Source organism: Strix aluco, chromosome 13 (genome assembly GCF_031877795.1).
Source record: "Strix aluco isolate bStrAlu1 chromosome 13, bStrAlu1.hap1, whole genome shotgun sequence".
NCBI lineage: Eukaryota > Metazoa > Chordata > Aves > Strigiformes > Strigidae > Strix > Strix aluco.
The window spans coordinates 6,285,299-6,313,260 of NC_133943.1; the positions used below are offsets into that span (position 1 = coordinate 6,285,299).

The window sequence follows — 27,962 nt, forward strand, 5'->3', positions numbered from 1 at the left end:
AAAAGAAGAGGTTCTGTAGAGCCGAGCTCGGGTTGCAGAGGCTGGCTCTGCCTGGGAGCCCTGGGCCGAGGGCCGAGCCCGCCGGGGGCGCTGAGGGGCCGCTGCCGCCGGCAGGTGAAGGCGGCCCGGGGCGGGCTCTGCTCCAGCGCCCTGACTCCCGCTGCTGCCCACCCCTCCCTGTCAATCACCTCTGACTCCGCCTTCCGGCGCGTCTGAATGGCTGCGGCTCCGCGGCCCCGCCCCCTCCCTGCCCGTGCCTTTTAAACGCGCCGAAGGCCGCCTCCAGAGAGCCGCCCTGCCCGCCCACGCCCCTGCTGCTCCGTGCGCGCTTCCGCGCCTTCCTATTGGCTCGGAGGGATGTCCCTCACGGCTCGTGACGCGCTACGCGTCGTGACGTAGCCCGCCACCCAGGAAGCTCCGCCTATTTATTCTCAACTCGGCTCTTGAGGGGAAAAACAATTTCAAGATGGCGGCGGCGCGGATAACAATGGGGAGTCAGGGGTTCGGGCCGGCCCGTGCCTGAGAGCGACGGCCGCCGGGCCGCGCCGCGCCGGGGGGGAGCGGAGCGGGCTCCGGCCGGGCCCCGGGGCGGGGTGGGCAGCGGCCGCCGGGCAGGACTGAGGGAGAGGCGGTGGGAGCGAAGCAGCACCGGCCTCGGGGGAGAAGGAGGAAGTGGGGCGGGGTGGGGGGGAGCGGAGCGGGCGCCGGGCCGGGCCGGGGGGAGGAACCGGGGCGGGGGGACGAGCTCAGCGGGGAGCCCAGGTAAGGCTCGCGGGAGGGGGAGGAGCGGCGGAGGCCGGGGAAGGCCCGAGGGGGGGAAGCCCCCGCCATGGCGGGGGCCGGTGTGAGGAGCCGGTGAACAGCGGCGGCCGCCCCCCTCGCTCTCCGGTCCATGGTGCTGCCCCCCTGCCCCATGGCGGAGTTCGTGGTGCCGCGGCACAGCGCGGTGATGGAGCGGCTCCGCCGGCGCATCGAGCTCTGCCGGCGGCACCACAGCGCCTGCGAGTCCCGCTACCAGGCCGTGTCCCCGGAGCGCCTGGAGCTGGAGCGCCAGCAAACCTTCGCCCTGCACCAGCGCTGCCTGCAGGCCAAGGCCAAGCGGGCCGGCAAGCACCGGCAGCCTCCCCCGGCGCCGCCGCCGCCCGCGCCCCCTCCGCCGGCCGCCGCCGTCGCGGGAAGTGCCGACAGGACCGGAGCCAACGGCCTGGACGCCGAGGCGGCGAGCGGCGAGCAGCACGGCCGCAGCAGCACGTTGATCGCGGTAAGGGGCCGGCCCGTTCCTGGTCGGGGTCTGGGGCGGTCGGGGCGGTGGAGGGAGCCGGCGGTCGGCGTGGTTGTGCCCGGCTGGCACCGTGACCTCTCCTCTGGAGCTGGCACCGGATGGGGGAAGGAAAACGCTCTCACGGTTGGTGTGATGGCTTGTGGTGGGAGGGCTGAGGTTGGTGCCGCTTTGCCGAGCGCTCGTGTCTGCTCTGTTAAAACTTTGCAGCTGATAAGGGCTGTTTTATTTTCTCTCTCGTTACCTTGGCGCGCTGGAAGAGTACATACAAATTGCTGCCTGTTGAGGTAGGAATAGGGGGTGGCTGCCTGTGATGGTTGCAGTCATTCAGAGTAGCGTTTTGTGGATCGTGTGTCTGGCTAGTTCACCTAAAATCTTCCCGCAGAAACTGTCAGAGAAGCATTAAAACTGCAGAGGGGTTGGATTTTTTGTTTGTTTGTTTGCTTGCTTATGTCTTTAGGCTGTCAGGGGATAGTGGAGTCACTTGGTAAGGACGTGCATGTTACTGAGGGGGGATTTTTAAGACAAATAATGTGTCTATTAAATCTGGTATTGGAAAGAATTTCAGTGGAAAGGCAGCTGCTTATTTGCCACTCGCTCTAGTGGGTGTGAACACTATGGGAATCCCACTCCACCCATTAAAAACTGGATTAGCTCAAAATCTTAATGTTTCTCTGGCTTCTCTAGCATTTCTGGTTGTCAGGGTATATTCATACAGCCCTGTTTGTATATCAAGATAGCTATTGCTTAACTTATTCGGAGCACTTCAAATATACTGCTGTGTACTAATGCGTCAGTAACGTAGGTTAGTAGGATAACCTCTTAAAGGTTTCCTGTCGTTCTTAAAACCAGGTATTTCTAAATGGTGGCCTGCATGAAAATGGTACAGTACTGCTCTTGAGTGTCTTTAAAAGGGGATACTTGGATTAAGCTGAGACATTTCCAGGTTAACATATAGATTAAATCATATTTTTAAGATGGTGTGTATGTTTGATCAGGTTAGAAGCAAAGGAGGATGTGATCCTCTGCTGTCCTGGACCTCATTTAGTTACAGTTTTTAAAGCAGAGTCATGATAGAGCTGATTGTATACTTGAGTATGACTGGACATAATGTGAAATAGTGAAACATAGGCACAGCAATGTCAGCTTTAATGTAACTAGCACTAGGCAGCATGCATTTGTAGTGTTTATTGTAAATACTGAAAATGTAAATCATAAACTGACAATGTTATTCAGCTGAATTGTTTCTATTCGTGCTAATATACATGTGAGAATCTAGGACATACTGACTCTTCTGAAGACTAAAATACTTGTGACACAGTTAGAGCACTTCAGATGGTTGTTAAAGAGTCTTTGAGGAAGAGAGGAGACCTTGTGCATTCCTGACAGCGATTCAGTAAAACTTTCCGGGTAGCTGTTGTTTTAGTAGACTGGTCTTGAATGTAAACTTGTGTCAGAACAAAAATGACTCAAACTCATATTTCATTATCTAAAGACTTGGTGGGATTTCTATTTATTTCCTGACTGGGCTTTAAGGCTTTTTGCATATGGGGCTGTATCCATTAATAATGCCTATTTTTGTTACACACAGAGCTCTTTAGCATGTCAAATCCTGTTGCCACTACGTGTCTTCATATCGATCGTCTTTAATTCATTGGTGGTGTTTCTTCTAAATTGCTTTGGATGTGGATTTGATCTAATCAGCATCCATTATAATGAGGACTCTCAACAGCAGTGAGGTTCTGAAATACACTGCACATCTGGGGAAGCCCTTCTTGTACAGGAAGCTGCTGCCAGTGGCCAATTTACACAACAGAAGAGGGTTTTAGTGTATGAATGACTCTTCCTCGTGCTGGCCTGCTGTTTCCTTCCTAGGATACATGACTGTAAGCTTAATTGCAGCTGCTGATTCATCACCTCGTTACTAGGGTATAAAGTTGCTTTGCTTAGTAATTCAAGTTTTGAAAAACAACAACAAAAACCCTCTGCTGCTAACTTAATTCCTTTGGCATAAAAGGTACCTCTGTAGGTTGGTATTTTACCTCTAGCAATCATGTAGCTGTTATCAAGACCAAGCATGTGCTTTGTACAGGAAGGACGTGGGTTTGGTTTACAATATTCAATAAAGTTTGGATGAACACCAAAATTATCTTGCTTTAAAATACCCTGGACACATTCCTTCCAAAAGAATGCTGCTAGATTAGTGAAACATGCATTATATCAGCTATCACTGCTGTTACAATCCAGAGGTTTCCATGAAGCTGCATATGAATCTTCTCTTGAAAACTGGTACTTTGTGTTGGAAGTTAATGAAGTGTTAATTTTGATCCTTGAAAAAGAAAGCAACTCATGTAAAGGTAAAGGGTTTGTGGTCTAGCATCAGAGGGCTTGTAGTAGAAGGAGGTGAGCTGCACTGCCACAAGTGTGAACAGCGCACGGTGCGTGTGCACTCCCAGGTGCTGTACTTCAGAGCATCTTCTGCAAATTCAGAATAGTCATGGGGAACAAGATAGCGCTGCCGCTTCCTTCTTAATGTCTTGTATGATTTTTTTCATGTAGTCGAAATCAGGTATTTTCTCTTCCATTAGTCTTTTCTCTGTTTTAGAGACTGAAGTTGGATGGATCTTGCTTACAAAGAGAATTAAGGGGTAGATTCTTCCTTTGTTTTCTTACTAAGCAGCTCTAAAATTTGAGCCACAGAGACCGAGAGAATACAATATTGATACAGAAATACCTTGGATGATTTGTGCACCATGTAGGCTTGTCCTTCATTTGAGGAAAAAGATTAAAAACTTACTAGTTTCCTATTTTTTAAAAATTTTGAGACAGTTGTTTAATGGGAAAGTCAAATGTTGACATTTACTTCACATTTCTGTTAAGATATTATTAATTAAGACTCTGTTCAAAGTAGAAGATGCTTCAAGTTTGTATTCAAGATAATGTAGTCTGCTGTGTTAATCTTACATTTTTGAGAAACAGGAAGTTGGGAAGCGACAGGACTTGTCCCCTAGATCATTTTTTCCTCTTTGCTAGGTTCTGATTTGAGCAAGTTCATTCTAATAATGCTGTTTAAACTCTCTGCAGTAGAAGGGTTGGCTTCCTGTATTGCCCTGATAGACTATAACATACTGTATTGCTGAGCTGAACAGAAGGTGTTTCATTGGCATGTGAATGAGGAGAATGGCAAAATCTGGATTTTCATCTCCACTCCTTGTTTTATGATGTGGTCTCTTGGAAGGAGACCTGCTCCCTGTTTCTTACTGTTTTTTTCCCCACCTGAGAGCAGTTGTTGTGTAGATGGCTTGCTTTGTCTGGGACTACCACAAAACCACAAACAGTATTTCTGGAATGGGCAGAGAAGGTCTAGTCAGCAGCCTGTCTTGGGAATGCTTTGTGTTAAAGCTGAAGAGCAGACCAGCATTTATTTGGGAGCGATAGAAGTTTTTACATTAATAATAGGTAAGTTCTAGTTTAAGTAAAGGCACCACATAAAAAGTTTAAAAAGAAATTTAAATATAAGGAGAGCAATGCTATGTTTCTTGTTTGAAAAGACTTAAAGTAATAAATTAAAGGGAATAGATTGCCTGGATTGTACTGACAAGCATTAATAACATTCCACTAATGAAGCTCAGGCTGGTACACTAACAATTCAGAAGACCTCATTTTTGTTTAAGCTGTGGTATAGGGGTGTTAAATTGTGAAATTATGTTTTACCACAAAAATAGCAAATTATTTCCATGTATTTATACATAACTATAGTGCACTGTAGTCTTGCCACTGTTGTTTGTTTTTGCTGACAAGTCTGATAGTTTGTTGCCCAACAACTCAGACAGGTTTTTCTTTGTCTCCTTTTAATTCTGTGTGAGGTATTGTTGTATGTTTGAAACATTTCCCTTACTAGATTAGTTAGATATGCAGCGATGCTTCCTAAATTGTAAGGGTCTGGGAGTGACTGATCTGCTGCTGCTGTTTAAGTTCAAGTGAGGTGGAGGATCCAGCATTGCAGCTGAAGGCACAGCAGTTTTTTTGATTCAGCAGAACAATTCCTGTAGCAGAAGCTGCCCCTTGTGACTAATGCAGGCTTGGGATATTTATAGATGTGCATATCCACAGCCCTTCTTCACTCCAGCAGGCAGCCACCCAAATACAAAAGTCTTTTGGAATTAAAGTAAAAGTCAAAATTAAAATTAGTCCCGCAGTTTGGTTCTGACAACACAATGGAATGCAGGAACACATTGGGTAATAAAATGCTTTCCTTGCAGGGGGAGTGTAACTTTGGAAGCTGTGGATAGATGCACAATAAATGGGGAGTTCTTAGCATGTCATGTAGTCAAAATGTTATGTTTTCTGTCCAAAATTCATACACTACAATTTCTGATACTTGCATTGTTGTTCCAACTTAAGAGGTTGTTGTCTTTGTTGCTCCTGTCCTTGGCCAGGCAGGAGAGGACAATCTGTGTTTACAGAGGACTACTGTCAGCTCTGGTTCATGGAAGCTTATCTGTGCTGCAGTACTACTGCTTCCATGGCAGAAAAACGAATGCATTCTATTACGGTTTCCCTTTCTAGGTGAGAATGCTGCTATCTAGCTAGGAGACATATTGGAACTACATTTTTATTGTGCTTCTAGAGTAATATAGGATTTCTTCTTTGAAAATGACCAGCATCATACTTGTCTCGCTGGCATTTCATGCATATACTTGTAGACATAACTTAAACCTGAGACTGAAATAGTAAACTTATTCCAAATAAAACACAAAAAATTAAGGTTCGATTGAATCCTGTAAGAGTATTTTACTCTCTGCAACAGATGCTTAAAAAACCTAAATGAGAACATTATACGGAGCCTAAAAGGCACAGTGTAAAAAATGTTTTTTAAAAAAGTTTTATTTCTGCCATGTTCACTAGGTATTTTTTCAGAAAAAATGAAGCTTGCACGAAGTTTCTATTTTTTTATATATATAAAAAAAATATTTACTGTCCTGTTACTGGATGCAAAGTATAACAAATTACTGGATTTTTGCAAAAGTAGTTTAGTTGACTGTCCTCAGTGTAAAAATTCTGCATTATGAAGGATTTCTTGCTTTCAGGTGAACAATGTGAGCTAAACTTTCATGCTTGTTAAATTCTAACGCGTTGAATTGTCATTGGTTTCAGATTATTATCTAAAACTAGTTTCATGTATTGAGTGTTTCACACTGATGTTTTGATTCATGGAAAAATCTTTTTCTCGTAAAAAAAAAAAAAAAACCCACATCAAAAAACCCAGAACAACTTTGTGCCACTGTTTTGATCAGTGATTCATGCCCCTTTCCCACCAAGGCAGTAACAGAGCACTGCACTGGACTCTGAAGTTTTGACCTCTGCCAGTGCTAACAGAAAAGCTGTAGAGGAAGTTTTAAAGCTTTTCCAGTTTCTTCTTGTTGGACTTCCATGGTAGTTTGTGAACAGCTTTTATTAAGTCTGCCAACTTGCTCCTGCAGTAAGACCGCAATATGGCTGAGCATCACTGTGGTAAAGCTGGTGGGTTTAAGACAGAGATTGAATATAGCTTATCAAAATTATTTGTGTGCCATCCATTTTCTGATGGAAGCCTTGTCATTTGGCTGGGCACGCATCCATCCCCGGCATTGTGGTCCTGTGTGCTAGTCAAGTACAGCGTGTATGTACTGTGAATTACATGGTCAGAGGCTGCTTGTGTTGGACACCCCTTTTGTTGTGATGGATGACACCTGGGTTTTATCAGTTTGTGTTCCTCGTGTGAGGAATCCACAGCTATGGCCTGACTTGCGTGTGTGCTCCTGCCAAGTCAGAGTGCTTATTACCATGTTGAGGACCGTCTGTTTTGCTCACGTGAATAAAATGCAGCTCTGATGATGTGATGTGGAGGAGGTGCAGTCTATGGCCCTTCAGAGGCTCTTTGAGAAACTGTCCTGTCATGGGCCAAAGGGATGGGGGCTGTTTACATCCCTTTCTTTGCACTGTTCCTATATTGGTTTAAATACTTCGAATAAATGCTTTTGGGGTAATACTTTTAGGCAAAGCTAAATAGCAGAGATTTTAGAGGTTCATCTTTGTTGGGAAGTTGGGTAGGCTGAGAAAATGGGAATACATTTCTGTATTTGATCTTGTGATGATGGAAAGGATTGGCTTTTGTGTTACAAATGAAGTTGATTCTGCAAAGAAAACCATGGACAGCATATCAGAGGGCCACTGTGCTTACAGAATGTCAGTGGACAGTAAAATTAGAGCTAAAGGATTTTCTTAGTGAGAAGCAAGCTATGCCTTTGTCAGTTTTTCTTTTTTTTTTTTTTTATAGTTTTGGCAGAAGAGAACAGGTTTTTCTTGCCTTGAGAACTCTGTTGGAGCAGCTTGATATGTAGATAGCTTGCAGTCTGACTTGTATCTCACATGCTCCTTGTTACCCCCCCCCCCCCCCCCCCCCAGTTATTTCAGTAGACACAAGTTGGGGAAGAACCGAATTTACTATTTCTTTTTCTGTTAGGAAATCAAGAGCTGAGACAGCAGTGGTATTTGCAGACTAGTTATACGAATGTATTTGGTGTGAGAATTTCAGGTTCTGTTACTCAAAATTAAACATGAGTAAATAGAAGGTATCAGAATATATTTCTAATGGTAGAGGAGAAGGAACCTGTAACTTTTGTCTCCCACAAATTTTTACAGTGCTGTCTTTTTTTTGAGAGAGGAAAGGAGGTAGAAAATGGAACACTGTTACTAGGTGGTTTTAAGCTGGTTAGCTGGCTGTATTGTAGATAGCTAACTACAGTAGCATAAATCTCAGTGTAGACTTACTACCACAATATCCAAGGGAGCTTTTTAATGTGAAAAGTGAACTAGGATGCAAGTGCAGTTGGTGAATAGCTTCTAAAACTCAGAAGTTAGGTGTCCCAGTTACGAACTGGGCTCAATCTTTTCTGATACAGATGGAAGATAAGCAGATTTTCTTCTTCCCTATGTGTCTATTGGCTGTCATGTACAGGTAGGGTGTCTTTCAAATAATCTTAGCTTTAGCTGATGTGAAGCAAGGCTGGAAGCAGTCACTCCCAAATTTTACATTCTTAGTGAATTTCTTAAAGTTATTTTTTTCTTTAATCTTCATTTTTGACAAAGGACTGTAGTTCTAGGTGTAAGGATGACTTTTTCTAGAGCAACTAAAGTCAAGATGTCACCAAGAATCAGATACCTGAGCATTAAGACTCTTAAAACCCAGATAGATACGAAAGCTCCTATGTGTTTTTATTGGCAGAAAGAGCCTGTGATGAATATTAGGGGTCTGTATTTTTTTCTAGACTACAGTAAGTGTAGTTTATAAGCATGGATAATTTAATTTTAGACTAGTTAGCTGCATATATTGCAAATGGTGTAGTACAGTAGCAAAGACCGTAGGACAGATTAACTTCTGGAATATTTGTCCAGCAGCCGAGGTGGGTTTTGCAGCCTGTGAAGAGCTGTGGGCAATTATAGCTTTAATGCTACCAAAACCCTAGTTGCCTTGAGTTGTCTGTATGAATTACAGTTCCAGCAGTGACCCCAATGGGCATATATTGTATTTTAATAGGTAACTTTGCTTCAACTATGAGAAGAGCATGTTCAGTGTACAAAACTAAGTTGTTACTTGTATGTCAGTTTTCAGGGAGTGTGTTTTTCCCTAATGATTTAGAATTCAGGAGGATCCATTCCCAAACTTCGAGTGATTGACTCATTGTATGACCTTGGGCAAGTTACTCATGCACCTTGAGCTTCAGTTTTCCCAGTTGGAGTAGTAAGTAAACAATGGGAAACTTGCTGAAAGCCAAATGTTGTGATTGAGCTGAGGCTTCCTTGCTTTCTGTTGTTGCCTTTTTACCAAAAAGTATATTTCCATTATTCTTTCAAGTTGGTATTTGAAAAATTCACTCCAGATCTGCTACTCCAAGCTGTAGAGCTGATGTTCAAATTAAGAGAATTCAAGTTCCAGCCTCCTCTCCAAATGTACACCTCACCTCATCCCACCAGGTCTTCTGCTGATCTTGCTACTCTGCTGCTATTTCCATCAACTGTCTAGAAAGTCATAGTCACCAGGGAAGCTGCAGTCTATCCCTCAGATAAAAATAAGATTTTGCTGCTACCTATGCAAGCATTAAAGAAATAGTGTTTTTCCCAAAGATCAGCTAACTGTAGACAGTTTAAAAAAAAATAAAATTACAACAATTAACTGTGAACCAGTCCTTCTGTCCTTAAATCAAAGAATGCTGTTGCCCAGGCATGTGCTGTAAAATTCTTCTGATAATTTATGCTGGCTCTACATAGAACCTCTTGCTTGAGTGCTGAGATCTTGAGGTTTCCCCTGTTTGTTCTTGGATGAGACAGTTTTCCCCAAGGGTGAGTGGACTGCGTTGTGGAGACTGCAAGTAATACTAAAATAAGCATACTTGTCTTGAGGTTGGTTTAATGAGCTGCTTCTCTGCCATCTGAGAGAACTGTTGTTCAGTGAACCACGCTTCAGACGGGTGGCTCTTCGTGGGGATTCTCCTCGTGTGTCCTGCTGAGATGTACAGGTCAGGGGAGCTGATGGGAGCTTTCGCTCTTTAAGTGCACTGCTCTGTTCGAGCAGGGTCTGCCCTACAGGTTTGTCTGCGTTGGTGTAGAGTTCCAGCACAAGCAAAGCACAACTTTTTTTTACAGAATGCACCCGAGGGAAGGAAAAGTTTATAGTCAGCTTTGATGTGTGCATGAATTCTGTTTTCAGATGTTTTTGAGGTGAATGGAAAGAACTTTATCTTTGAAAGAATGCTGCCAGGAAAGAGAAGTTGAACAAAGGCTCTCGAAGTCTGGTTGTAAAACTTGCTGTACCCTCTGGTTGCTTCTAGGTGGCACTACAAGAAAAAGAATATGTGTGTTCACTGGCTATGAGAAGCCAACTGTTGAGCTGGTTGGGGCTCTGGTGGTCATAATGCAGAGGAGCAGCTGGCAAATACTCTAGGAAGAAGGAGGAAAGGAATAAACTTACTCTGGCTGGAATAGAATTGGCTGAACTCTGAGTTGCATTTTGCATAGGCATGAAACTTAGCGACAAACTGGTTTTGCTTTAGCGCCAGAAATGTGATTGTGTACAAAACTTATATACGTAGTTCTTCTCCAAAAATTATAATCACAAGAGAAATGGTTCTCTTTTTCTCTAAATATTTAAATGTGAGACTGCTTCGTAAAGCAGTCTTACAGAACAATTATACCGTGTATACATGGGCCAGATAAAGTACAGGTGTTTATTCTCATCTAAAATTTGAATCTTCACCTTCTTCAATATTTTTAAATTTTGAATAGGAAAAAATCATTATATATTCCAGTTCATGACCATTTCTCAACTTTTTGTTGTTGTCAAAGTATATGGCAGCTTTTGGTTTTGTTTGAAGGAGGGGGCTCTGTTTGATATAGTACATATTTTTGAAAGTTTACCCTAAGTGATGATAGTAAGGAAGTTATCTCATGGGATGACTTGTAAAACAAATCTTATCAAAGCAAAGACATAACCTTTTTTTTAACCCTTTTTCTCTAAAATGTTTTATTCAAAGCTAGACAATGTTATGGTAATAAATAAAAATCCTAATCTATGAAACATAAAACTAAATAACTAAAACCTTCCTTTTTTTCAGCAGCTCCATGAGACTGTGAAAAGAAAGCTTGATAGTGCTGCTTCCCCTCAGAATGGAGACCAGCAGAATGGCTACGGTGATGTATTTTCTGTGTCCAAGAAACTGCGTCGTGATGATGGTCTTGGTGGAGTGAGTGGTTCTTCCAATGGAATGCCTCCAGTGTCTCCACTCCATCATCTTGACAAGAAATCTGGCAGCGGAGATACCTTACAACTTAACGGAAAACATCCAATGGGGCTAGACGGCATCACCAAGAAGTGTCTTCCAGATTCCAGCCTGCAGATGAATGGAGGTGGTGATGCTGATGACTCATTTCCTCTGAGTTTGAACAAAGAGCTGAAGCAGGAGCCTGTAGATGATCTTCCATGTATGATTGCTGGAGCAGGGGGTTCTATATCTCAGAATAACTTGATGCCTGATCTTAATCTTAATGAGCAGGAATGGAAGGAACTTATCGAGGAGCTTAATAGATCAGTGCCCGATGAAGACATGAAGGATCTCTTTAATGAAGACTTTGAAGAGAAAAAAGATGCAGATTCTTCAAATTCAGCTGCACAGACTCCATTGCCACAAGATATTAACATAAAGACTGAGTTTTCCCCAGCACCCTTTGAACAGGAGCAGATGGGATCTCCCCAGGTGAGATCCGCTTCATCAGGTTCAGCATTTATTGGTGCTGCTTCTGTACCTGTAAGTGCTGCTTCTCCAGCGGTTGGTAGTTCTCAGGCTATGTTTCAGCCTTCCAGTCAGTCAATGTCTGAAAATCCTAATCAGCCCATGATGCAGGCATCAAACCACTCTCAGAACGTCCAGAGGCCTCTTCCCAATGTGCTGTTATCTGGGAAGGGCGCAGGAAGTGCCAAAGAAATGTCTTCTGCTCATCAACTTCAGCAGATTGCTGCCAAGCAGAAGAGAGACCAGATGTTGCAGAACCAGCAGCAAGCTTCACAAGTCCACCAAACAAATCAGATATCTACGTGGCAACAGTCTGGGCCTTCTCATAGTCCACTGGCTGTCCCATATACCATGGAAAATCCCACCAGCCCATCGGTTTACCAGCCAGACTTCAACAATCAGAAACTCATGATGCCTAATATGGGAAATAAAAGCTCACCGAGAGCTGGAGGCAATTATCATGTGAACATTTTGGGTCATCAGCAAAACAGCTTGAATCAGAACCCTGTGAATAGTCAAGGCTCTATGCTAGACTATGGGAACACCAAACCTCTTTCACATTACAAAGCAGAATGTGAACAGGGGGTAACAGTGCCGGGTCAGAACAAGACTCCCATGTTGGCATACATACAACAGCGCCAGCAGCCACCTCTGTCTCACGTGGGCGATGACCAGAATGGGATGATCCTGTTGAAACCCAAGTCTGGAAACATTGCCTACCGACTACCGCACAGTCAGGTGAATATTCTGGGTTTTGTTACTTTTGTTTAGTAGCAGATTTAAGGTTTTGCAAGATGGTGTTGGATAGGTGAGGCTAGAGTACAGGTTACTTGGTATTGTTTCAAAACAGTTGCCACATGATTCTAAAGAAAAAAATGATAATATGCAATAAGCTGAGACAAGAATCAAGAACTCTTGTTTTCCACTGGGGAGTTTTTAATACTCTGTTCTAGGTCATGTGGTGATGTGTGATTTCCAGCTTAATATACTTTGTGGGCAACAAATTATGTCACGCTTCATAGAAGCTTCTACTTACAGAGATAAATAGATGCTTTGTAAACTTTTGCCTAAAATAACTCACACAAAACTGTAGTGTTAAACAGTGTTCTCAAAGAAGCTTTGATTTCTTTACCTTCTTTTTAGTCTCTACTTGTGTCAGAGTTGGCTTACTATAAAAAGCCATGCCTTCGGTTGCTTCTATTTTGAAGAGAGCTGGAAGTGGGGGCTGCATTCCTGATTCTTGGGTGTTCCTTGGGGCTTTTCAAATCTGAGAATTTGTTACTGGTTAAGTCTCCACCTGGACTTGTGCAAAGCTTTTGACACTGTCCCGCGTGACATCAAAGAGCAGTGATGAGTGGTGTTCCTCAGGGGTTGATGTTGCGGCCAGCACTGTTCAACATCTTTGTCAGTGACATGGACGGTGGGATTGAGGCGCCCTCAGCAAGTTTGTCGACACCAAGCTGTGTGGTGCGGTTGACACGCTGGAGGGAAGGGTTGTCATCCAGAGGGACCTGGACAGGCTGGAGAGGTGGGACTGTGTGAACCTCATGAAGTTCAACGGGGCCAATCCCAAGCTGGGCAGTTAGTGGATTGAGAGCAGCCCTGTGGAGAAGGATTTGGGAGTATTAGTGGATGGAAAACTAACTGTGAGCCAGCAATGTGCACTCACAGCCCAGAAAGCCAGCTGTGTCCTGGGCTGCATCAAGAGCAGTGTGGCCAGCAGGTTGAGGGAGGGGATTCTCCCCCTCTGCTCTGCTCTTGTGAGACACGCCCCCCGCCCCCCGCAGTGCTGTGTCCAGCTCTGGGGACACCAACATCAGAAGGACACGGACCTGCTCGAGCGGGTCCAGAGGAGGCCACGAAGATGATCAGGGGCTGGAGCACCTCCCCTGTGAGGACAGGCTGAGAAAGTTGGGGGGGTTCAGCTGGAGAAGAGAAGGCTCCGGGGAGACCTTAGAGCAGCCTTCCAGTACTTAAAGGGGCTACAGGAAAGGTGGGGAGGGACTCTTTATCAGGAGATGTAGGGATAGGACAAGGGCTAGTGGTTTTAAACTGAAGGAAGGTAGATTAAGGTTAGATATAAGGAAGAAATTCTTTGCTGTGAGAGTGATGAGGCCCTGGAACAGGTCGCCCAGAGAAGCTGTGGCTGCCCCCTCCCTGGAAGTGTTCAAGGCCAGGTTGGACGGGGCTTTGAGCAACCTGGTCTAGTGGAAGGTGTCCCTGCCCATGGGGGCAGGGGGAAATATTTAAGGTCCCTTCCAGCCCAAACCATTTTATGATTGGGGAAACACGGGATATGAGAGAAATATATGTTTAAGAATGAGTAATAGTAATATTTGTCTGTGTAAAGCAATTATGCTTCAGGTTTTTCTGTAAAGGAAAATTCCAAGTAGTGCTTCTTTGCCTTACGTATAACTGATACTACGGTTATGCTGCAGGTGAAAATTTATGTAGCAGATGGAGGTATAGACTTGTTGGGATTCTCTAACGCGTGCCTGCAACGCACATACTAGAGGGCTTGTTGAGAATAAAGGTCTTTGTTATAAGGATTAAAGCTTCTCTAGGAAAAGCTGTTGGAGATCTAACTCTAGTCATGTGTTCCCTCAACAAAACAAAACAAAAAACCCATGAAAAAGATCTGATTAGTCTGTAATAAAGACCACAGTGATACACAAATAAAAATCTGAGATCAATGTGTGCTTTATAAGGCACAGAAAGTATTAATCTCTTTAAAAGCTAGCAGAAGTAACAATCTAATGACATTTTAGTGAAAGAAGGGGAAGGGTAGAGATGATTGTGTATGTCACATCTCCCCCCTAACTGGAACACATGAGGGTGACCTTGCATCTACACTGCCACACTTGCAATGAATTAACAGAAATACTAATGAAGGCTTCTGGAGAATTTCTCAAAAGCTTGCATATAGAACAACTTAGCACAGCATTACCTATATTTGGCTCATGATTTCTTATGAAACTGCAGAGAGTGTGATCCAGCCGAACCCATCAGCTGAATTCTCAACTTGAAAGTAATATTTGTTTGCGTAATTAGAGATGAGGCTGAACTGTGCTTAAAAATGATTCAAGTTGTCAAATTTCAAATGGATTTGTTGGTACAAAGAGGACAGTATCAGATCTTGAATGATAATTATTCTATGTTTTTGTTGCCTATCCCAAGTTCCAATCTCTAAAAAAAGCGGACACGAAAAATTAATAATAACAGTCTTTTCTATAGTAGTAGTTTTCTTTGTGGAATATAGTGATGGTTGGATTGCTGGAAAAATATGTTAAGACTCATTTTGATCAGTGATAGGCCTCTTTCCCTTCACCTGCAAAATGTAAATACTCTTGATAATAAAAAAACTTTAGGAGGAGAGGCACTTGTTGAATTAAATGTTGACAGAAGAGGCAGGATTTAAATAAATGTTTTGTATAATGAAAATTTAAAATGTAGTATTAGACAAGCTGCTACCAAAGTACACTGAAGCTGGTGTGTTTGAAGTGCTGTTTGTAACTGGCACCATTTCTCTGGCTGAGCAGAAGTCACTTGTTTGGGCTGGGCTTTGGGAAGTACTTTGAGACTGAAGTTAAAGCCTCTCAATGTTGTGGAGTTTCTGACCTTAACTCCAGACTTCTGTGTCTGGCACTTTATATTTTTGGCTGTCTTCAATTAGCTGAACTAGAAACTGTAATCACACTTTGCCTTTTTCATTAGAAGCTTCACAAGTGAAGAAGCGATTGCATAAAGATGGCAGAATATAAGGAACTGATCTAATTTTTATTAAATAGTGTAAATGTACAGAGAAGCAATAACTGACAATTTCTGTTTTTCTGAGACATGTTATGATTCACCTCCCTGTGCAGACTTCATTTATATCTTCCTTATCCTGAAAAATGATAAAAATAATACAAATTGTGGTTATCACCATGAAAGAGCCTTTCCTCATCTGTGTAACTACATAGCATTTCTAAATTTTGGAGGGCTAACCTCTTTCTGTAACTCATGCCACTTTTTCTATATTCTGCAGGATCAAAACCCTTCTCCTAACGTTCCTCGTGTTCCCGTTTCTGTCCCGGGCCCTGGCGTGGGTGCCCAGGCTCCCAACGTCTCCATGGCAGGTAACCACAGCAACCCACCTTATCTCAGCAATCAGCAGCAAGCAGCAGTGATGAAGCAACACCAAATGCTGATGGACCAGCAGAAGCAGAGAGAGCAGCAACAAAAGCACTTGCTCATGGAGCAACAGAAGCAGCAATTCCTAATGGAGCAGAGACAGCAACATCTTCTGGCTGAGCAGGTGAGAGGGGCCAGCAGTCCTTTCTTCTTTGCACTGATTTGCTTTGATGAATGGAACAGAATGTGAGATTTTGTTGAACAGTTATCGCAGTACAAAAGAGGGATGTAAACTGCAAGGTGCTTTGGTATCACAAGTATAATTGCTTTTTTATGTTTCTACAAAAGTAACCCAAACACATAACACTTGATTACTGAGACTTATTTTCTCTGTTGTTACAAGGCACTGTGGTGAATGAAAAGAATAAAATAGGTAGAATTGTGTAGTGTGAAAATACAAGACAATACCTACATGGAGAGAATGTATCATACCAACAATGGTGTAATTCTTTGTGAAAGAAGGCAGGCAAATGGAATCAGAGCAAAAATAAAAGGTTGGGATACCATTGACGTGTTCTGTAGAGCTTTAAAAGTGGAAGCAATGAGCAAGGTACTCTGTAAGCTCATTGTGCTTTCAGCCTTTCTTCCCTGTGAGATCCACAGCAGTTCATGTTTCAAATTTTAAAACAGCTTTCACTTTTTTTTTATTTGGGGAAAATAACTAGACATCTACATCCATCTTAGCCTGCCAAAAGAGTTTAACTGCTGTCCATCAGACTGCAGAAAGCTGCTTTAGCCGCTCTCTGGGAAACAGGCTCCTTGTGTGAACCTTTCTAAGCTTTAAACCTTTTCCAAGTCTTTCAGTTGGGAATCAGCCCAAAGGGCCTTATTCCCGTCATTGGTATTTTTCTGCATGTTTAAAAGTCCATGTAGGTGTGTTCCAGGCACTGGCACTGTACATACAGAGAAATTAGGAATATCTGGTATGGAAGAAGGGCAAGGTGAATTTTCAAAGAAGGCTTGAGACCCAGGGAGAATCTGGTATTCAGATCTTCTGGAAAAAGTGTAATGAACTGTACTGCTGAAAAGTTTTGTCTTTGAAGATAATGGGAGGAGGGAATAGGCACAGAAACTGTTGTCTTTGAGGATAATGGGGAAAAAAAAAAGAGCCAGTGGTTTAATGCAAAAAAATTGTGAACTGCATCTATCCCTGAAATTTAAAAGAATATTTAAAAAAAATATGGAAATGTTCTGGAGTCCTTCAACTAACAGTTGGGAATGTGTGATTTCCTTAGTTTTCAGCACTGTTAGAAGCTGATGAATCTCAATGTTCTCAACTTTAAAGCTGGGAGTTATTATCCTGCTAGATAGGATTTTCACTGTAATAATAGTTTGGAAAATAGAGGTGGTGAGAAAAGGTCAGGTAATCATTGTGAGGGACATATATACCCCCCTTTTATTGCAGCAACTGTTCATCAGAAGCTTTATTTAAGAAAGAAGGAAATGATACAGTCTCCTCTGAACTGAAAATATTGAAAGTCCATTTTGAGGGGAAGTGCGTAGTAGGATCTGCACTGTTGTGGAGCTGTGGCTGTGCCAAGTCTTAGCGAATGACTTTTTGATCACTTGGAGATTTCTATTAAAATTGAGGTGACAGAAAAGCCCCTTCAGTTCTTGACCCAGTGTAGATAAAACATAAGAATCTGGTTGGCAGTGTTTTAAAGAAAATTGTATGAATGTTGTTGAAGATACATTTTTTGATATTTGGGTAAAAACACAATTTGGGCTAAGGGAATATCATGGTGGAAATATACTGTCAAAGACTGAAGGACAAAGAATGCCCAAATCATCAATAAAACCATATTTTCTGTATGAGTTCTGTGATCTATAAACTTATACAAAAAAATAATACTTTTTAGTAAATCATTCCATTTTTGATGACTTGTATGTTAATACCAAGTGTCAAAAATTACTGATCATTACTCTCCCAAAATGTTCACAAACAGGTACTCTTTGAAAGAAAGTGGGGAGAAAGGCAATATGGGGTGTTGGCATCCTGCTTGTACTTTTGCACCACTGGTGAATGGGGATTGTTAGAACTCTGATGGAGCTCTCAGAGCTGTGGCCCAGTAGTTTTCCGTAGCTGCTGAATGCTGGGGTGGTACATTAACAGGGTGATAAGTAGTGTATCTCAAACACAGTCCTCCTTTCCCCTACCTATTTGCTTCTGCTTAGTCAGCACATGTTGCTATAGTAAATATAAATATTTTGAAAATATTTTATTTCTGTCCTAGTTATGGTAACTACGACTAACTTCTACAACTTGCATTTTGTATAGTGATACTGGAACTCTGATCCCAAGTGAGGAGCAGCTTTGCTTTAGAGCTGAACAGACTTAGATACTGCATTTGCCATGTTTCTTGGCCTTGTGCTGCCCAGTCAAGCTAGCTCTTGTTAGCATTCTAATGTGATATTGATTTCTTTGGATACATGTGATACTGCATGTAGTTTTACTAAAAGATTTCTGAATCAGTTGATCTCTATTTTGCAGGAGAATTATAGTTTTCCGGTAGCTTCATGCCATTCCCTACCACCCTAAAACTGTCTTCGCGTTTGATATTGTGCATCTTTTTTTTTTTCCTTTAAATGTTTGGGTTTTTTTTTTTTTCTGAGCGAGGTTCTGCAGCTCTTGGTTTCTCTCAGAACTGTGGCATCTCTTCTTGGCTTCTGTGGTCAGCCTCTTTCAGGTTTGACTGGTCCTGCAAGCAGCAGGTCCTTTCTGTCAAGCAGCCTGCCCTCTTCATTCCTCTGCATGTCTCAACAGCTTCTTAGTTGTAGACATTTCCAAAAGATGGTCGTAATGTGTGGCTGCCTATTTGTTACCTTGCACCAGTCTCTTCTGCAAGGGTTTATTGCTTGTGTCCTCACCCCAGTACTCTTGGAAGGGAATTTCTGTCCCCTTCTGTGCTCTGTGTAACTTTTCAGGTAAGTAGGTAGTTGTGCATTGTATCACTGCTTCATTATCTCAGAATTTTAGTCTGTTTGAAGAAACCTGTGGAAGCAGAGCCAGAAGTACTTTGCCCGATATATTGTAAAAGCAGCCTGTTGGCTGTTCATGTTGTCAAGATCTCTGAGTATACTATTAATGCATGTACATAGGCTCTTGACGTTCCCCTCAAGGATTTAAATTTAATTTTCCCAAAAAGTTTCTAATAGAAAATTTGCTTGTTTATTTTTCAAATGTTTTTAAAGTAAAGTAGGAGAGACAAGGTTATTTTGAATCATTAATAGAGTTTGTTTCAATTGATTCGTGCATTGTTAAGAAAATGGTTTCGAACAATGATTACAAAACTTGCGTAGCTTCTGTTATAAACTGTTCTGCAGGTTTCCGTAATCTTCTAGGATGGTAGGATTTGTGTATCTTCTTTCATACTTGAAAACAAGAGCTAGAAAATATGTACGTGTTCAGTTTTTACTTTTCTGTGTAATGTTGATATTTATGACTTGTACTGTAATTTCTAAAGAGAGGTCTAAACCAAATTGATCTGAGGTTAAAGAGCTAAAGAGTATATGAATTTTTTTATACACACTTGGTTTTGCTCTTTTTGTACCTGTTAGTGTCTTGGTTATGTTACTGATAAAAAGACAAACATCTCAGGTTTTCGTGTTTTAAAGGCTTCAGACATGCATTGCAATAACTCCTGTAATGCACGCTGGGTCCTCTTGTCTCTGAGTTCTAAGTCGTGGTCACTCATCAGATTAAACTGACTCTGTTTGAACCTTGAGAACAAAGGTCTGAAGTGACTTTTAAGGCTGCAGAAGCCCCTTTAATTACCAGCTCTGCATAAAAGTATGCAGAAGGCTTGTTTTTATCCAAGATAGTCACCCTTGGAAAAAGCTTGACTTGTTTTCTAATCGTCTTGCATTGGACCTTTCTTAGGAGAAACAGCGGCAGCAGCAAGAGCAGCAGCTGCAGCGGCATCTGACTCGACCACCTCCCCAATACCAGGATCAACCGCAGAATCCGTACCAGCAACAGGTTGGACAGTTCACAGGTAAGTAAACATGGCAATTGAAATAATGTCAGAAAAAATACCAGGAGTAAAAACCAAGGTGTCTTCAAATTTCCTGGATTGGGTAGCTTTTAATTAATTTATTACAACATCTTCTCACGTCAGTGTGCCTTAAAACTTTTAGACCTATATTCCGATTCAGTTGCAAATTAACAGCTTCCCCTGTCCCAGATATCTGGGACAGCTTAAGCTTCTAATTCTTAATATTGCTTTGGAAATTCTTAATTCTTAAGTACCGTCATTTTTGTAAAGGCCTTTTTATACTACCACTTTCCTTTACAGGTTGTAAATTCTCCTTAATTTTCATGTATTAGGATTCAGGGCTGCTTTTCTGAAGCCTAACATCACTGCTGCTTGTATCTATCACAGGCCCTCATTAAAGAAAAATAAGCGATGTATTATTTCTCTCATCTACTAGGATGAGTTTAAAATTCTCTAATATTCTTATCCCTGCTACCTTTAGAAGGGAATGCAATTTGAATTCTCTTCATTACGTGTTAGTGTCCTATCTCGTTTTTTTTTTTTGTAGGAGAAGCAGCTTGGTGTGTTTTCAGTCTGTTAACGCTGATAAATAAAATATGTTGTTACGGTTAAGCTGGAATAGCTTCATGAATGTGGAAGAACTAGAGAACAGTTACCTGAAAAATCCTTACTTAACAGGGCATCAAGATGACCCCTGTCTTTTTTCATAAGCACTTTTTTGTACTCTAGGTTTATTGCCTTCGTTTTGTTTCCTTACTCTGTGTTCCCATAGAAATAAATTCTGAAGGGAAAAGATACAAGTAGAAATGTGATACTGTCAGAGCGCGGATGTTCGTGACTAGGCAGTGTCTAGTAGAGCTATGACTGGCTTTTGTTACTTAGCTGAAAAAACTTGATACCAATACAAAAGGACTGTGTTTTAACAGTTGTCAGTAGCATCCTTCAAATATTGCATTGAAACATTCTTTTCTCCTGCCATGTTTCTACAGAAACACAGTAATACACCTGTTAGAGTATGTTTTGCTATAATGAACATCAGTGTTATTAAAACTATTTTTGTCCTTGTTATGATGATTGTAACTTTATTGCATCTTAAATCGTGGTGTGTGTACTACCTTTTCACTGTAGTGTTCCCCCCATCCACTCCCCTGTAACACTGGTGTTTTTATGGTGTGCTTTGTTGATAATTAAGTCAATATAATTTGAATTATATTTGAATATATTTGAATAAAATTATATTTGAATAAAAGTTGAATTAATACTAATGAAGAGCCAATATTTCTCAGCTATCTTAAAATATGGAAAAAATTGGCAGCTTTTTGATTTGAAAGTAGAGAAATTACTAGTGTAGGTAGGTTTCCCTTGGTCGACTGTAAGCAGTCAGGAGGGGATTATATGCATTACACTTCAGTGCTTTTCTATTTTTTTTTTTTTTTGCTTTAAGTGGGGGGCTGTTTGTTCTACAGCTAGCAACTTTTTTACTCAGAATTTACAAGAACAAAGGACTCTCCTGTTTGCTGAGAAGACTTATTTTTGCAGATCATCTTGCTTGGTTATCAGCATTGGAAATTAACATAATGAATATATCCAAAAAATACTTGACCAAAAATTTCTGAAAGTTATATAAATAAAAGAAATTTCTGGAATTGGGAAGACACAGGACTGGAAGCCCTACAGTTGTACAATAAGAAATATACAGCGTATGCACGGAATAACTGACAATATGTGTGTGCTGTAAGTGGTGTTTTTTTAACAGCCTAGCAAATTGTGCATGCACTTCAAAGTGTGTGTGTATACCTTTGTTCACAAAGAAATATCAGTTCTGCCTTTAAAGTCTTAATTTTTTTTAAATTGATGATGCTGAACTCTTAGAAGTGGTATTCAGATTTTTTAGGACATTGGCATATCTGTGTTTGAGATCAAGGTGGAGGTGTTAACTGGAGCAACAATTGACGCCCTTTAATTAAAATGCTGCTGTGTGTTGGTTGCATAGGCTGGTTTATACAAATGCAGCTGCACCTCTGTTCTGTATTGTAGTGTCTACAAGCCTAGCTTGGCTCTGGTTGAACCGAGGTATTTAATGTACAAAATATTTCTTTGTATTTCAGGGTCATCTTCAGCCATGCCTGGGGTCAGTAATTTAGGACAGTCCAGCTCCAGTAGTCCACGGATGTTTCCTCAGACCCAGAACATGATTCAGATGGGACCTGGACACAGTTCTGTTCCTCCACTCCAGTCGGGCTCCAGTCAGCAGGATCGGGGGGTGACTCAGTATACCAATATGCAAAACATTCAGCGAGGGGGATTATACAACTTGGCGTCTGGTATGACACAGATGGTTCCCCAGCACGCAACTCAAAGTGCCAATGGACAGCCACCGATGCAGAGACAAGGCAGCTTGGGCCAGGGTGCTGCCGTTCCTGCTGGGTATGGGCAGAATACCTTAGCAAACTCAAGTATTTCTCAGCAGCACAATAAAGGTGCACTGAATCCAACCTTATCTAAGCCACAGATGGCAAGAGTACCAGCTGCTATGGGGGCTCAAAATCCGTCTTGGCAACACCAAGGTATCCCTAACATTAACAGCCAGACACAAGCAAACAGTGGCTTAGGACCATTTACTGCCAGTTCCTCTTTCCACATGCAGCAAACTCATCTAAAGATGGCCAACCAACAGTTTGCCCAAGGAATGCCTCAGGTAAGCCTCAGCACCAGCAGACCGATGACCTCTATGAATGCTGCCGTCTCTGGGCAGATGTTGTCGTCATCTTTAGGTGCGCAGCAGCGGACAAACCCACCTACGCAACAGCAGGTACCCTCACAGCAAGTCTTGCCTGGCATGAACCAGACTGTTCCAGATCTGAATGCTTTCAACCAGAATCCAAATCAGCAAATGCCCAACAGAGGTAATCTGCACTGTAGTCAAGGGTACCCTGTGAGGACAACTAGTCAGGAGCTGCCTTTTGCCTACAGCGGCCAGTCGGGCAATAATGGACTTCAGAACTTAACTGGTGACACAGATCTGATAGACTCTTTGCTGAAAAACAGGACTTCAGAGGAGTGGATGAATGATTTGGATGAGTTGTTAGGAACTCATTAAAATGGGGGGGGGGGGGGGTTACTTTTTTAATTATTTCATGAAATATAAACAACACTTGGACCAAAAAAACCTGTGGCATTGAGGAGACTTGCAGGCATTAGAGGTTAATGGTTGGGAAAGGGACTGGAGCTGCTTCTCAATGAGTGTTGATACATGGTAACGGCGCACCAAGCAGGTCTGCAGGAGTAGTGCGCTTTGTCTTGGTGTCTCTAAGGAGTCGCACACTTGAACAGGTCAAAAAATACTGTGCGTGTCCTAGCCAGCCTTTTGGAAATCTCACTTGCAGTGTTCTAAAATTAAATTTTTTAATTATTTAAAAATAAAACAGAATTCCACAGAAATAGCGCAGAAAGAAAGCAAATAGTTGCACAAATTGTGTTTAGGGCTTAGTCTCCTGCAGCTATTACTTGCAATCATTATTTGTTCATAGCTTGACATGCTATTATAGTACTGTCCACCAAACTTCTGACTCCTTATTTGAGAAGAGGCTGTATGCACCTGAGTACGCTTGCAAAATATTTTGAATTGTTTCTTTTCCCCATCGCTGAAGCATGTGCCTGTACTCTCAATAAGCAAGTGATATTTCACAGTAAATATTTCTAGATGCTGGTAATAGATGAAAGAAAGTATTAAAACCTGGCCAGTTAGTCTAGGTAGTTGTCTTAATAGATTGTAGTCTTTTAAGCTGCAGTTTGCACTCTGTTGTAGAGAGGCACAGTTCTTGGCTTATACCTTGCTGTGTTTAAAGGGGGAATTTCTTATGGGAGAACTTTTAAACTATAGTAGGTTTAACATGAATTGTAAAGCCATTTACTTTGCACCTGTTTCTTCATAACTTATTTCCAAAGGTAGTAGTATTTAAATGAAGGCTTTGCTTCATGACAGCTCATCTAGTTTTCTTTGTTGTAAAAAGTAAAACTAACTTTTGAGATCAGTTCATTCCCCAAAGTCAGCAGTGACACAATGAGCACAAGACTTTGTCACTTCAGGATAAAAATGAGGAAAAAATAATTTGGCTGAGAGGTGGAAAGTCCTTATCAGCAATAATAGCACAGGCAGCCTGGGAGAGTGCTTGTATCAGGGTTGCCCCAATATGGAAGTCTCCCCCTTTAAATATGTTGTGTTTGGTGTTTTTTTTAAGTACTGGGTTATGAGTTTGATAATCTTTCTATAGACTGGTGGATTTACTTCTTTAATACCCCTTGAAGCAGATGCTGGTTCTTCAGCTCAGCCCAAGGTGACCTCTTATCCATATGTTGGGGTCAGTCCCAGAAAGGACAAAAAACACAATGGGAACAGCCACTGTTCCAAAGTCCTGACTTTCTACCAAAAAAATCCCCTTTCCACCAACAAACCACCTTGCCTTAACCTTTATTTTAAAATGAAAATAAAGTTGTAAGCTTTTGTTTTAAATGCACAAATACCTCTTCCCTTTTAAATCCACTTTTTTTGGAAAACTCCTGCAAGCTTTCGAATCAGACCCAGCATTGTGATTTAGAAACAATTTCCTTCAACACAGACTGGCTTCTTCAGGAGTTTTCTGCACTGCAGAGGTGTGTGAGAGAGGGTTTTTTCCAGAGTGGGTGAAGGGGGAAGTGAAGGATAACATTGATTTCAAAGAAGGAAAATATTTTACTGTATCTGCAGCTCCTTTATGAGACAATTTGCACTTTTAAAAACTGCTTTTTAACACTAATACTTTAACCCTTTCCAAATATGCACAGAACATGGTTTGTCCAGCACACTTACCTAGTGTCGATGAATTACGCTCTGTTGAACAGATTTGATATTGTATCATGTTGAACTGTTGCTGGAAGATGTGCATTGATCAGTGGATCCCACCGTTGAATAGTGGATAAAACTTCACTGAAGCAGGCTTAATCCCTCATAGAGCTTTTGAAAAGATAACATAAAGATTGTCTTTGGATGGGAAGATGAAGGTGTTAGTGACTTTGGTTGTTGACACTTCTGATATTTTCTAGAATAAGTAGTTGAGATGCAAATAACTGATGCTAACTTTTCTTATACTGGCAATCTAAGAAAAGAGCTAGTGAGTTTGGTTTACTGTTAAGTTAAACCAAAAATTGGTCCAAGGTGAGTGTCATTAGAAGAGTATAGATATAAACTAGCAATGGCAGGGGAAGGAGTGTTTGCTGTATTTTTATTTTTAAGGGTTAACTTTGCACCAGTGTGCCTTCCCTTCCTGTTGGGGGTGCTTGGGACCTCATAATTTCAAGTGACATCCTTCAATGTCACTAGTTTTTTTCTCCCCCTTACAAACACTTGAGAGAAATAACAGGGTAGCAGGATTCAGCTTTTCTTTCTTCCCTGTTTAGGTTGTGGTGAAATCTGCTACATTTTCCAGTAGATTTTGCACACAGAGTTTGTTCTGAATAAGTCAAAATACAATCCATCCAGTTGTGATTTCTTAATTGGAGGAAAAGAACATCTGCTGTTTGCATTATTACTACCAAAAAAGCAATCCAGCTAAATGTCCAGGAAAATGCAGATGTACTCTTTCCTCCACTGTTTCTGGAAGCTAAGGTGGATATTGCCCTGCTTGGCCAGAGGGTTTGTTCAGGAAGGTATCTAGATTTGATGACAGGGCCTTTTCATGGTACTGTTGAAGTAAAATTAAGTGTGATCCTAGGCAAACTGGCTTAAAATGCCCATCGGTCTTGACGTGTGAACAGGATCCAAACAGCATTTAACCTGATAGAAAAAACAGTCCTCGCTTCTGGTTTTGGTCCCTGTCCGCGTAATACGAGCAGACTGTTGGAGATACGGTATCACTGTAACACAGTTGAAACAGTTCAATGGAAATGAAAATACGGTTTAGATGTACATAGGTGCATGGGAAGGGCTGGGCTTTGCCTGATGCCCTCTAACATGTAGCTGTCTATATATGCACTTGGGCTTTCCATTTGCTGCAGCTTCAGAGCAATAAAATTATATCTCCCCTGAACTGTACCCAGCCAGCCGCCCATGGCTTTATTTATAAACTGCGGTTTTGGTTGGGTAGGAAAGGTGAGAGTGTCACTGTGCAACATCCACTGCCTTCCAAAAACCACGATTCAATTGAAAAGGGTGCTCAAAATTTTGTTATACACATTTCCTTTGTGTAAATAAATGTTTACAATTTTATATTAAAGATTTGAATAAGAGTTAGATCTTCTGACTGTATATTTTTTACTTTTTATAGATTTTAAAACTATAATTCTTTATATATGTGTTTGGGGGGTATTATGGTAAGTTTTATGCTTGTAAATGGAGAACAGTTGAATTTGATGCTAACCTTTATGAATTTTTGTCATTGAAATGTATAAAGAGTCCATTAATCCCCTTATTCTTTTACTACAATTACTGGTGCACACCAAAAAGAAATCCTTCACTTCTGTTTTATCATTATAAAATAAATATTTTGCTAGTGTATTAAACATACATGGTGTGACTTTATACATTTGTGTGAGCTGAGCAGAGTTCAGCATTGTTGTTCCTAGTGAGATGGTGCCCTTCATCCCAACACACAATTTTGGTCAGCCTGTTACTAAGGCTCAAATTCTTCTGCCGTGTCATACCAATTCTTATGGTTTCAGAAAGTCCATTTAAACAGCCCAGAACTGGATAAAGGCCTTAGAAAACTTTGTTTTGAAAACAAGGCTTTATGCTACACCCACTGCTTCTGGACTTTTTTTTTTTTTATGCAGTTGTAGGCCTTAAGCTAGGAAATATGACTGCAGAGGTGGTTGTTACTAGTGAAAAAGATGTTAATAACTACCGAGACCTCACATGTGCAAAATTGTCGAGTTCCAAAAATATGCTCAGATTCCCTCAAAATAACAGGCCTTAGAGATTCAAACTGATTTCCCTGAGACTTGTAAAAAGACAAAGATGTTTGTTTGCTGTAGGCAGATGGTGTACACCAAAAAAACCAAACCCAAACTGAGAAATGAGGAACATGTACTGCAAGCATGAGTTAATGTTTCTGAACAAGGAACAAAATACTGGCAGCAAGTTGTGTGAAGACTTTGGCTTAAAGCTGGTAAGGTCCCTAAGCTACTGCATGGAGCTGGTGGGTTGAAGAGGCTGTGAAAAATAATGGCAAAATAGGTCTTTCGGACCCTGCTGGATTGTTGAGCCCCTTAAGAAGGACACTTGGCTGTATGTTGGTTAGACGAGAAGTAACACAAGGCTCTGTGGCTCCACCAGTGCCCAGAGGAGCCAAGCTGTAGTGGTGCACGATTGGATGTTAATGTGTTCTTATTAACAAGTTATTACTTGACGAATTACTCTGAATTGAACATTTCAAAGGAGTTCTCTTAGTGAATCATACCACATACCACTTGCAGCAGAACCAAGAATTCAGTTACTTATGTAGTATTTCCTGTTTGTCAGGCATGCCTTTTAACAGATGATATCTAGTCTTAAGTTCTAAGCTAACATCTTGAATCTCTCCAACCACAGATCTAGCAGGAGTGATAAAGAATTTGCAAAGTGTGACGCATGCATTTCATGCTAAGGCTGTATTCATTTTACATGTTACTGTAATTTCAAGCATCCCCTATGTAATAAGAATTTTAATCGGCTTCAAGCATAGGAGGATCATTCTCCAAGCATTGAAGTTGGTGTCTTATATAGCTATTGTGTTTAAGGCCCCAGCTCAGAGCCTTCAGATTTCCTCACAAAGAGCATCCTGACTTACCTGAGCATATTCCTACTGGACAATTTTGAGTTGTGTTTGGGGCAGGGGGGAGACCTGTAACTTCAGAAGCTTATAAAGAACCAGATGTAATAATAAGTAACGATACCAGGATGAGCTGTCTCTAGCCTGTGGGGAACTCTGAAATTATTAATTTGTGCTTTATTGTCCCATTAGAAGTGCTGCATTGTATTCAATGTTGAGTAAACTGAAAATTTCCCAAACTATCCCCCATTGAAGTGACATGCAGGTACATGTTTTTCCAAAGATTTTAAGGAGTCAGTGGCAGCTTGTGACCAACCTCTGCTCAGAAACTGATTTTTTTTTTTTTTGCTTCATGTTAGTGTTTTTCCTAATGTAAATTTGTAATGGAAGCGTTTTCTAAAGT

The 27,962-nt window shown here is 41.5% G+C and overlaps 1 protein-coding gene across 2 annotated transcripts; it reads left to right on the forward strand.

Moving 5' to 3' along the window:
* The first annotated feature begins 719 nt into the window (after positions 1-719).
* MAML1 (mastermind like transcriptional coactivator 1) lies at positions 720-26,316 on the forward strand. Of its 2 annotated transcripts, none has more exons than XM_074838181.1 (5): positions 720-1,261; positions 10,933-12,345; positions 15,635-15,904; positions 19,661-19,775; positions 21,884-26,316. In XM_074838181.1, the coding sequence occupies exons 1-5, from the start codon at positions 893-895 to the stop codon at positions 22,873-22,875; spliced, it is 3,159 nt and encodes a 1,052-aa protein (XP_074694282.1). In that variant the 5' UTR covers positions 720-892; the 3' UTR covers positions 22,876-26,316. The 2 variants fall into 2 exon arrangements, with proteins under 2 accessions (XP_074694282.1, XP_074694283.1); XM_074838182.1 differs by having other exon boundaries at positions 10,936-12,345.
* Positions 26,317-27,962: the final 1,646 nt, after the last annotated feature.